General features: G+C 51.8%; 1 protein-coding gene across 2 annotated transcripts in view; it reads right to left on the minus strand.

Annotated features, from left to right (window-relative positions):
* Positions 1-232: 232 nt before the first annotated feature.
* The window catches only part of St14 (ST14 transmembrane serine protease matriptase), a 40,888-nt gene continuing 28,758 nt past the window's right edge, over positions 233-12,362 (minus strand). For both annotated transcript variants that reach the window (XM_039080660.2, NM_053635.2), the window contains 12 exon segments: positions 10,650-10,789; positions 9,931-10,028; positions 8,334-8,443; positions 8,090-8,220; positions 5,266-5,370; positions 4,811-4,921; positions 4,594-4,707; positions 4,228-4,350; positions 3,418-3,604; positions 1,619-1,893; positions 1,152-1,288; positions 233-857 (listed from right to left, as the gene is read on the minus strand). In XM_039080660.2, the coding sequence (XP_038936588.1) occupies positions 696-857; positions 1,152-1,288; positions 1,619-1,893; positions 3,418-3,604; positions 4,228-4,350; positions 4,594-4,707; positions 4,811-4,921; positions 5,266-5,370; positions 8,090-8,220; positions 8,334-8,443; positions 9,931-10,028; positions 10,650-10,789 (1,693 nt within the window). In that variant the 3' untranslated portion in view covers positions 233-695.

Raw genomic sequence — 12,362 nt, forward strand, 5'->3', positions numbered from 1 at the left:
GGCCCTGGCTTAAAAGTGAGCGCCTGTTGTAACTAAGGACAGACGGCCCTTGGCCTAGGGGAGACAAGGCCCTGGGGTCTGCACCCAATATTGCAACAGAGTCTATGCTAGGGAAATTTAGTCCCAGTTTAGTGCAAAGGGAACTATTTATAGAAGGGATGGGTGTGTGTGTGTGTGTGTGTGTGTGTGTGTGTGTGTGTAATAGAAGTATAGCAAGAAAAACAAAATTACCTAAAAAGAAATAAAATGTTTTACTCTCAAATACCAGCAAAACAAACTCAGCCATAGGTGCCACTCTTTTCTGGGGTCCCTAGGGCTGGAGCTTCCTGAAAGACCCTGCAGCCCCTCTGCCCATAGGGCCCCCAGGAGCGCGACGATAGTTTTCCTTTAGAGTCTGGAAGCAGTTCTCCAGGAAAGCATCGTCTTTACCCAGTTCAGGGTTAGAGGGGAAGGCTGCCATCAAATCCTTGCCCCACCCCGGGCTGGGCCACCAGCACAGAAGATCTCTGGCCAACTCCTGAGGGGTCCCACTTTGGAAGCTCAGGGAAGGATTCTGAGTCCTAGGGAAGCAGTTCACAGTCTGGGATGTGGGGGAGAGGCCACAGCACAAATGTCCTCAGCGATCCTCTGCTGTATCCAGGTACGCGTGGGGGGCATCCCTTTGCGAGTTCATGGTGGGTTGTCTGTCCATGCTTCTATACCCCAGTTTGCTCTTTGATCCAGTCCCGAACTTCAGGGATCCTTGTGTACACGCCTGGCTTGTTCCTCTGAGCGCAGCCTTCACCCCAGCTCACCACACCAGCCTGGAAGATTCGCCCATCTTTCTCCACACTGGACAAGGGGCCACCGGAATCACCCTGCGCAAAAAACGAATCCTGTGCATGAGGCCTTTACCTAAACTCTCCCAGCAGCTTGACCTCCCCTTGACTCCTGCTTACCTCTGCCCAGGCTCTCCCCAGCCCCACCGATCCCCAGCTCCAGCCTTGTTAGCTTCCTTCTCCCCTTCCCCCGCCCCGCCTTTCTCTTTCCCTAGCCCCGCCCCTTCCCTTTGCATTCTGCACTGCCCTTCCTCTCCCAGGTCCGGCCTTTCCCCAGCCTTTTAAGATCCCTCCCCTTCCAGCTCTGCCTCTCTCCCCTGTAAGGCCACGCACCTGGCAGGAGTCCACACCCCCACTGAGGAAACCCACACACATCATTCGTGGGGTGATCTGCTGCGGCAAGAGTTCCTCACAGGTGGTCTGGTTGATGACCCGGATCTCTCCCTTCTGCAGGATCAGTGCTCCAGTTCCTGTGGGGACAGTAAGCCAGGGACTGAGGCAGGCAGCTCCTGGGACAGGCCAGTCTACATGGGGAAAACTCACTGGAGATACTCCCCACTGGTCATGTTTACAAGCAATGTTAGGAAATAACCCAAGAGCCTGCGGCTGACAGATAAATAGGTCAGTAGCTGACAACAGATGGCAGGATACTGTGTAGCCATTAAAAGTAACCAGACTGCACAGCATGGCGGCTGCTGATGGGTCAGATATACAGCAAGGTATATCTTGGACGGAAAACGTCAGAACATCGAAAATCCCACAGAAACCCTCTGCAGGTCTTGGTCCGGCCTGAAACTCACCTCCTTCTTTCGTGTGGCCCCAGCCTGTGACCCAGATGGCTTTGCCGGCAGGAAAGACATGGGTATTATCAGGCAGGCAGATGGGGCGCACGACAGTGCTGTACTCTGCCGGCTTCTCCAGCTCCAGCAAGGCAATGTCATAGTCGAAGGTAAAGTCATTAAAGGAAGGGTGAGTGATGATACGTTTGAGCTTGTGCTCCTGTACCCCAGAGGCACTGCGCTTGCTCTGGTCCAGCAGACCGAGGAAGGCTGTCCACATGGTGTGGTCTGAGTACCTGGGACGGCATAGAGGAGGCAGAGCAGTCACAAATCGGTGGGTGGCTATGACCCCTCAGGCAATGCTCTAAGTTCTCACAAAGACTGAGACGGCTACCCACCATACTTAAGGCAGCTGCCACAGAACAGGAGGCAGAGGGAAGCTCTCTTACTAGTAAGAGGTGTCAGATCCCCCCCCCCCCCCGACCTGGTGTCACAGGCAGTTGTGAACCACCCAATATGGATGCTAGGAATTCAACTCTGGTCCTCTAGAAGTACGCTCTCTTAACCACTGGCCCAGGGCTGCAGCCCAAGGCTCTTTCTAATGTCCTCCTATTCTATCTTTATTCTCGTATCTATTTATTTCTGATTACTCATCCACCTATTTGTTCATTCACTCACTCACTCAGTCGTGAATGGACATCTATGACGTTCCGAGAAAAGCTCTAGGGCCTGTGTCAAGTTCAGAGTGTACCGGAGAGGAGAGACGTGAGAACCAATCAGAGCATCCCACAGAGGACAGGATGGTGACAAACGCAGGTAGGAGGGAGCGAAGCACGGCCTTGAACTCAGCTACAGTTTTGCCAGCCAAACCCCGAAGGGTGGGAATTGGGGTGAGCGGGCATGAAGCACAAAGGGACGGTTTCGGAGATGAAACTAAATGTGGAAATGGAAGTCTCCTCTATGCAAAAGGATGGTCATGGGGGAAGGGTTCACATGCCCCTGTTGCAGAAGAGTGTGCTGCTGACAGGAAAACCAGACCTTCCTTCAAAGGATGGACAAGTATTAGGAAATTCCCCCGCGTCTGTCTCCTCTTAGACCCCTGTGGCCAATGGCCAGAGAGCCTGGGGTCAGGCACGACTAGCCCCAGCCTCAAACCTACCTACCTCTTCCTGCTACTTCTCTGACCTCGAAGACTCTGGCACCTGCCTGCCTTGTCCTGAGAGACCAATTTGAACCCTCCCTGTAGACACAGACCTACTGTGTGCTACATACGGTGCTGGGCCACAGGTAAATTATCACCTTTAGCTCTCCCGACTCTAAGGGTGAGAACTCACATCGTCAGGGCCTAGAGAGGGAATAACCTGCCCCAGAGCCAACTGTGAGCTTAGACTGAATCAAGGCTCCTCATTGACCAATCCCAAGGAGCCATGAAAAGCAGGAAGTAACCAAGTAGGCTTTGGAGTCGATGCCTGGGCACGAGTCAGGCTCTACCACTGAGCTGTGCAAACCTAGACAAATGCCCTCTTCTCTCCAAGCAGTACCTGTAAAGTAGGGGCAGATACAGAACTGTCTAGGGGTGGCACACAGTGACTGTGGGGCATGGTGCAGCACGCCCTCAGTCCCAGCATCGAAAGGCAAGAAGCAGGTAGATCTCTGTGAGTTCCGGGCCAGCCTGGTCTACATACTGAGTACCAGAACAACCCGAGCTATGTAGAAAGTCCTATCTGGGATGCCCACTCCTCCATCACCCTGCTCTGGTGCCAGCTTACCCTGGCAAGAATTCAGACACAGGACACCTCACTGCACACCTGGATACTTACTTGAAAATTGTCTCATCCTGAAAGCAATGAGCTGCAGAGACCAGCCAGTCAGGAGAGATGAGCGAGGCCCCACACAAGTGGCCCTGGCCCAGAGCGTGGAGGCTCACCTGCCAGGGCCACTCGCCCTCGTCCGCATTCGTGCCACCAACCACTCGAGCCTGTTTGGTAAAGGATCGCAGCCCACAGTCTGGAGAGGGGACAGAGAACCAAAGTGCAGCCACTCAACATCAAAGGGGCGTTCCTTATGCACGGGGAGGCTCGGCTCAGGGATCTCCACTGGGTGTGCACAGCAACACTAGCGCCAGAGTGTCCCTATCTCTCACAGATCTCCCATCCTCCTCCATCCCCCTCTCCCTACCCCATGCTATATTGCACGAGTACATCCTAGACACCTGCTGCTTTCTCAGGCTTGATGTGCTACGACTTGCTAAGGGATACAGCTCGGAGCACAGTGCACGGAGAAACATGAAGGCATCCAGCCAGCTCTCCTAGGACACACAGGCTTAAGGCACGGGTGGGTGAGGATGAAGCTTGGGCAGCTGGGCTCTTTCTCCTCCAAGCCACTCGCCCATGGCTATCTGTCTGTCTATGGAGCAACCAGTATGTCAGCTATGTCCCCGAGGTGCTGACATGCTGTGTGTTTGTGCCAAGTGGCGAAGTCTTCCTTTCCTCCAGACAGAGGTGCCCTCTGAGTGGATACCAGGCTGTGTGAGTAAGGCTCTGGTAAGATCTCCAGCCCTGGCTGCTCTCCCAGTTGCGTACCTTGCACAGGAAACACCCCGGCCCACCATGCACAGTCGCCCTGCTTACCACAGTTTTTCTCATCCGAGCCATCGCTGCAGTCCTTCTTCCCATCACACTCAGGGTTGCCCTTGTTCAGACAGAGGCCATTTTGGCAGCGGTAGGTATATTTGGTGCAAGAGACGGCATTCACTGTTTATGGGAGAGGACGCGCATGTTATGTCACCACCATCCACCTTGTCCACTGTCCTTTCAGCCCTGCTACAGGTCCTCCACCTTCTGGAAGATTCTCCCCAGGCTTAATACACAGGAAACTTGGGTTGATAATCTCTGCGAGCACTCCATAGGGCCTGAGACCAGCTCCTACCTTGGGGTGTGGTTTTAGTGGGAAGAGTGACCTTCCCTCACGGGAGAGCAGCCAGGACTGGGTCTTACCATTGTCACATGAGGCCTCGTCAGACCCATCTCCACAGTCGTCCTTCCCATTACACTGCTGGCTCTGAGGGAGACACTTCCCATTGGAACACTTGAAACTCCCGGCAGGACAACCTATGGAGACGCAGATCCTTAACAACCTCCAACAATGCCCTAACTCACTAGGCTGAACAGGCACTGGGGAAACCATAGCAGCCCCTGACCCCAAGATACTCACTGCAGCCCTCCTCATCGCTGCCATCCCCACAGTCGTTGACACTGTCACAGACCCAGAAGAGGGGCTTGCAGAACTGGTTCTTGCACATGAACTGGTGGGTAGCGTTGCATCCTATAATGGGAGAGCCAGAGTCAGCTGGAGGCTCCCAGGGGCAGCCTGGGCAGTCACAATTGCCAGAGATGCTGTCTGAGCTGCTCTGCACCACTAGCTGTCAGTGCTGACAGACACTTGACTGCTAACCAAGATTTCCAATGGCATGGGGGTGGGGGGTACGGCAGGGAGGCAGGGGGACAAAAAGCCTTGTGTCTTTTTGCCAGGATGGACAGTGCAAAACCAGGGAAGGAGAAGGTCGTGCCATTGGACAAGAAAAGGGTAGGAGAGAGTAGGAGGAGGAAGGAGGGGACAGGGCACGGTGCGAGAAAGAGGGGGCTGGGGCAGACTACAGTGGGACTCACGGCAGTGACGCTCATCACTGTAGTCCGGGCAGTCAGCCCAGCCATCGCAGCGCAAGTCCTTGCGGATGCACCGTCCAGTCTTACACATGAACATCCCTGGGCATGCTGTAGGGGTGTAGAGAGAGAGGGATGGAATCCATGCCTGCCCCCTCTTTCCCTAGCAGCCAGCAAGCAGATGTAGACACTGAGAGTCAAATCTGACAAGGGGGACTTTTGTATCAGCAGCCAGAATGGGTAGCAGCAGGTGGGTGGCACTGACCACGGACTGCACTGAGTACAGCCGAGGGGGAGAGAAGCCGGCTGCATGCTTGGTCTTCCACGGTCCTGTGTTTCCCCAAACAGAGGCCTGTGACTTGGCACACTGCCTGTGGGGGACACAGAGCCGTGCGTCCTGATGTCCTAGCCAAGTGAAAAGGACATCAGCATTTCCTTCACGCTAACGCTTGATCTGAAGTTCCCGAAACTGGGAGAAACCTGACAATTATTCCTTGAGTGGAGAACAGAGCAGTTGTCACTGACCCCGCACAAACACAACTTCAGTCACGAGTACATTCTGACAGTGCTATCTGGTCATCCAGAAAGGCTTTTGGAAGCTAGCCAGTTGCATTGCGTTTTTAAGGTTTATTGGTTTTCATTTTATGTTTGTTCGTTTTGCCTGCATTCATGGCTATGCACTACCTGCATGCAGTGCCCATGGAGGCCAGAAGAGGGCGGCATATCCTCTGAAACTGGAGTTAACAGGTGCTTGTTAACCAACCACCTTGTGAGTGCTGGGAACCATACCTTGGTCCAACAAGTGCTCCTAATCACTAAACCGTCTCTGAGGGGGCTCTAACAGGCCAGAGGAGGACAAACACAGAGAGGCCTGAGCATGGCAGACCCTGAAGACAGGTTTTTGCCCTTTTACCCCTTTCCTTCTCCGTTGCTAAAAACCGTTACATTCCTAAAGCTAGCTCCAAAGGTCTATTCCCTCACTGGGCTACTTCCTCTTCCTGAGGCTGACCACAAGGTCCAGCTATAAAAGTATTGAAGTATTCAGCACTCAAAAGCCCTCTTTGGCTCACCTAATTAACATGGCCAGTTAAAATTAAACACCTCTTCCTAACGGGTTTTTCCCCTTGGACCTTTATAAACCACCATTTGCCTATGGGCTACATCTGTCTCCTCTCAGTCCAGAGACAGCCCTTTGTCCCTCCAGGGCAAATATCCTTTCCCCTTCTCCCTTGTTCCCTTCTTCCTCATCCTCTATCAGCTGTTCTTGTCCCTTACTCCCTGCCCTTTATCTCTCTGGGGCAAATAAATCCCCTTTGGTATGAGAACTTGGTCATGGGGTGTCCTGATCCAACTCTGAGGCCCTTACAATCTCTCCAGCCCCTGCAGTTACATTTTAAATTAAACGTGACTTTCAGTACTTAAAATGCCTTCCAAAGGGTTATTCCATGATACAGGGTTGAAATTAAAACCTGCAGGTTGGGGGCTGGGGATTTAGCTCAGTGGTAGAGCGCTTACCTAGGAAGCACAAGGCCCTGGGTTCGGTCCCCAGCTCCGAAAAAAAAAAAAGAACCAAAAAAAAAAAAAAAAAACCTGCAGGTTGAACATCCCTCAGACAAAACACCCAGGCCCAGAAGGCCGCAGAACTTGAGGTTTTTTCAGAGCTGACATGATGCCACAGGTGGGAAGGCACATACCTGACCTCATGTGACCCCATGTGACCTCATGTGACCAGAGAAAACACAGGTGTGCTGATATGATGCTCTGATGAGGCCCAAGAAAAAAACTGAGCTTCATTGTGTGTGTGTGTGTGTGTGTGTGTGTGTGTGTGTGTGCATGCCATATGTGAACATATTCCTGTGCCTATGGGTGCATATCCGTCTGTGAACACAGAGGCAGGAAGGCAATGTAAGTAAGGTCTTCCTCAATCCTGTTCCACCTTTTGCGGGGGGGGGGGGGGGATTCAGGCTTTCTTGTTGAGCCTGGAGCACATCGATTCAGCTATACTGGTTAACAAGCAGGCTCCTGTGTCTGCCTCCCCGGCTCTGAGTTATGGGCACACAACCCAGTTTCTGTGTGGGTGTTGATGATCCAAATGCCTCATGCTAGGCAGCAAGAACTCTACCATCTCAGCTTTCTCCGCAGCCCCAGATTCCACGTTTAGACTTGGGTCCTATTTCCAAGATCCACGGTGTACGTGCAGAAAGGTTTAAACCTGAAGTCCACCACACGTCTAGTCCCACGCATTTTAGATATGGGACTCAATCAGTGCTCTGTAGGCCAACGAATTGCTGTTCACGGAGCTAATAGTGTTTTCTAATGTCTCAACACTCCAAAGTAATCCTAAAAGGCTAATAGATTCTCAGGGGAAGCACAGATTACCAAAGTCACTGTGGCCCCAGGAAGTTGGTAAGCAGGGTCCTAGGGCTCCTTTGTAGCACATGGGAAGCAGCCCCGAGAAGCACCATGGGAAGCAGCCCCGAGAAGCACCATGGGAAGCAGCCCCGAGAAGCACCATGGGAAGCAGCCCCGAGAAGCACCATGGGAAGCAGCCCCGAGAAGCACAGGATGTACCAGCGTTTGCTCTCATTCTCCTGTTCTCGCGCTGCGGATCGAACCCAGAGGCTCGCAACCGCTCTTAACACAGAGCAACACCCCTAGCCCAGCCTTTTTTTGGAGTAAACAGACTTGCTTTCCTCTAAAGCTACCGCAGTGGGATGCATCTGAGTCTCCGTCCTCTCGGAGGAAGCACAGCGTAGGACAGAACAGAGCAGAGAGGACTTCCTGCGCCAATCCCGCCAACCGCCCGCCATCAGCAGTCGCATTCACTCACGGTCATTGGAGTCGTAGGAGAGATACTCAGCCAGGAACCCGGTGTCCGTGTACGAGTGATCAGAATGGAAGTGGACCGTAATCTTGCTGCTGTTGCTGCTCACCACAAACTGGGACCTCTCACCGCAGAACCTAGAGGGCAAGAGTGAGGCTGAGGGAGGTTCAGTTGGCAACCAGACAACTGGGGGTGCCTGGGACCAGCCCTCCCAACATCCAGGATGGTGGTTGCACCCCTAGGGGCTCACTTCTCCCCGTTGATCTCCACATAGTCCTTGGTGCAGCTTCCCACTGGTATGTTGGGGTCCACCAGATAGAAGAGTTTGAAGCGTACTTTCACGTTCCGGTTGTTGGGCACCTGCACAGAGAGATGCTATGGGGACCCTGGCCTCTTTGGTACTTCTTAACACAAGGGATAGTCACGGGAGGGGAATGGGGTCCTGAACGAACCCCATGCACACCAAGACTTCTCTTACATATATACATACATAGATATGATAAACAGCTCGCCTGGTTTTATTTTTTTTAAAGATTTATTTATTTATTACACGTACACTGTAGCTGTCTCCAGCCACACCAGAAGAGGGCATTAGATCCCACTACAAATGGTTGTGAGCCACCATGTGGTTGCTGGGATTTGAACTCAGGACCTCTGGAAGAACAGTCAGTGTTCTTAACCACTGAGCCATCTCTCCAGCCCTGCTCTCCTGTTTTTAAGTTTTAATTATTTTAACTGGCATAATGATGATAAAATTATATACATTATTACTGCATAATACTTAAATCAGATTAAATATGTTTACCCCCTCAAACACTCATGTTTTTTTTTTAAATAGTAAAGACTTTCCTCTGGCTTTTTGAGGTCTACAGTAGTTACCAGGACCCCTAGTCAGTCCCTCTGTGATACACAGCAGAGCGCCTGGCTCCTGTCTAACTGAACATCATCCCCCCAGTCCTTAATCTGCTTCTCCCACCCCTTCTCCCTACTCTCCCAACCTCTCTGGTAACCATTACTCTCTCGATTCTAAGAGGCCAACCTGTGGAGATTCCATCTATGAGTGAGGTCATGTGACCCTTGTCTTTCTTGTGCCTGGCTTATTTCACTAACGCAATGGTCTACAAGTCTTAATACCCTCAACATAGCGGTTTTATCACGATAATCGTGATACCAAAATTTTACATTTTTCACCCGCAGGAAGGACTCTCTAGCTTTTCTGTGGTTTATCCAAAAGAGCTATTATTTGAGGTCCATTATTAAGTAAGAGTTCCTTGAATGCAAGCCCTGTGATACACACGGTGAGTGTGACAGCCCGAAGGGTATTAAGTAACTAAGAGTCAAGCAGAACACCGAGCGTGGGCAACTGGACACATTCTTCCCGCCCCTATTTATTCCAGGAGTCCTCCGCCTGACACTTTCCGCGGGTAACTGCAACTTGGAAATGAATGAGTGGGGGATTTGTACTCCATTACTTTGAAAGGCTAGGATGGTGTCTCGGCATCTTTAAGGAAAGACCTCCGATTGGAGGATGCGAGCGGCACCCAGAGGCGCTGCCGCTATGCGAGGGCTTGCTCTCTTCTCGCTTTCTGAGAGGTCGTCTTGACAACACCTCTTAGAAACAGAGCCTCAGCCTCACTTTACCCAGCAGCAAGCGGTCGCAGAGACGACAAGGAAGTAGCCCAGGTCCTCTCCGTTCCCAACCAAAGAGCTAGGGCGTAAGTCTGGATGTGGCTGGTAGCTAGCCTAGTCTTGTGGGTCCCCTTAACGGGACTCTTTGGGTCGCTAACGTCATCTTCCCCTCCTGCTTTTCCTCAAGTCCTGTGGCACTCACCGCCACCCCCTCCTACCTTGATATTCCATGTGCAGTTGATGTTGGGCGGGTAATGGCCTGGATAGTAGGGGCTGCTAAACGTCCCTTGGGCTTCACTCAAAAGGCCGCCACAGCCTAAGAGGAAGGAGAGGAGAGAGCGGGAGATTTAAGGACCTCCTCAGCCACAGGGTGTGAGAAGAGTTGTACAACCTGGGGAGAACTCGAGCTTCTCACCACCTGTCTTCAGACAGGACACTGTACTTTGGCAAGGAGCTTAAAGCCAATTGCTTTTTAAGGTCCCTTGGGGCTGGAGAGATGGCTCAGCGATTGAGAGCACTGGCTGCTCTTCCAGAGGACCTGAGTTCAATTCCCAGCAACCACATGGTGGCTCACAACTGTCTGCAACTCCAGTTCCAGAGGATCTGGCACCCTCGAGCAGACACGCAGGCAGACACCGATGCACGTAGAAATAAATAGAACTTAAAAAAGGAAGTGGTCCCTTAGCTGGGCATGGGGGTGTGTGCCTCTAATCCCAGAGACAGGCAGATCTCTCTGAGTTGTGGTAGCCTCTTCCTGTAGTGAGTTCCAGGACAGCCAGAGCTATACACTGAGAAACCCACAAAAAAATTAAAAATTTTTAAAAAGGCAAAATGCCCTTTGGTTTCAGTTTCCAGCCTATCCACAGAAGGGCCAGTCTGCCAACGCCCTGGGTCCAGGAATTCCTCTAAGGCCTGCCCCCTGCCTGCCCATTCTTACTGCTCATCTTGGGCAGCTGGAAGAAAGTGGCCTCAAAGCCAGGATGTCGCCGGTCAGTGTTGGTTATCAGCGTAACAAGGAAGACGTTCTGGGAGGAGAGGAAAGTCAGGTTGTAGGAGGGCGAGAAGGTGCCACACAGCCTGCAAGGCAGAGAGACAGAGTTAGTGACAGAGATGAAATAGACCTTTCACACGCAGCTTAGCTCCCAAGTAGAGAAGTCAGAGGACCCCACTCCTAACCTGGACCTGAACACACAAGGGCAAGGTGGAAAGGCTTTCAGTAAAAGAGTCATGGCGGTGCACACCTGAAGCCCCAGCAATGGGAGGCGGAGGTATGAAGGTTGAGTTCAAGGCTAGCCTGTGCTACCAAGTAAGACCGTTTTGGGAAACAGGTCTCTCCGCATAGTGCCCAGGTTAGCCTCAAATTCTCATCCTTCTGCCTCAGTCTCCAGAGTCTGGAGTCGTAGGCACGCACCACACCATGCCAAGCTAAAACCTCTATTTTATTGTTCTAAATGATTTATCAGGTATAAATTTAATCAATATTAATTATTTTAGTGGCTACAGCACAGATGGGGCATCGTGTGCCTTCTGCAAGCTGCAGAGTGAGAACCATCCATCTAAATAGAGAGCTGCTGTCTCAAAAACAAAAACAAACAAGAAAGCTAATACAGTATAACCTCTTCTAAAACCATGCACACACACACACACACACACACACACACACACACACACACACACACACACCAAGTCAGGTCGAACCTATCGGTTGGAGAAGAGGGGTCTCTGATGATTAGAATTATCAACCCAATAAAACCTAGAATCACCCAGGAGGTGGGCCTTTGGATGTGCAAAGGACATCTGACAGTGGAGGCGGGATGGCTGTGATGCCACTTCCTGGACTGTACAAAATGGAGGGGAGATACCAAACATTCATCATTCTCTGCTTCTTGATTGTGGATACAATGTAACCAGCTCCCTCCAGGCTTTCTGGGACACCCACTTTGGACTATCCCCAGCCCTCCCAACAGGAATATTAATGACACCTTCATTTTCTGTAACTCTGATGCTCTCACAGCCTCTGCTTTGCCTTCCTGGTACCAACCAATCCCTTTCAGATGCCTGCCAGCCAATCAGAGTCCCCAAACCCTTCCCACCAGGCTGTCACATGTGGGGCCCAGAGGCAGAGAGCTGGGGCAACCCTGGCTCCATAGTTTGCTGAGACGGTCCCACTGAGCCGATTAGAGGCCTGTTCCCCGTGCTACCTTCGTTTCTTTTTCTTTAATATTTATTATATATAAGTACACTGTAGCTGTCTTCAGAAAGTGCATCAGATCTTATTATGGTAGTTGTGAGCCACCATGTGGTTGCTGGGAATTGAACTCAGGACCTCTGAGAGAGCAGTAAGTGCTCTTAACCACTGAGCCATCTCTCCAGCCCAGCTTCATTTCTTAAATGAACCTTCACAGTCTCCCTTACTCCCTCCGCCTCCCAGCCAACCTGGAGCTTCCAGGGTTGCTCCGTATGCATAGGCGAGCTGAGCTCTGCTGAGCTGTGTTGTACCGTGTCCCGTCTGCTTGGGAACTGTAACAAACCTTTTTGGTGGAACTGTCTCCTGAACTGCAGGCCTGGCCATACCTGCTGTACCCTAGTCCTGCCTTTCCGGCAGCAGCTAGGGAAGCCCACACTTCTCTGCAGGATGGACACCAGCCTT

Source organism: Rattus norvegicus, chromosome 8 (assembly GCF_036323735.1).
Source record: "Rattus norvegicus strain BN/NHsdMcwi chromosome 8, GRCr8, whole genome shotgun sequence".
NCBI classification, from domain to species: Eukaryota; Metazoa; Chordata; class Mammalia; order Rodentia; family Muridae; genus Rattus; species Rattus norvegicus.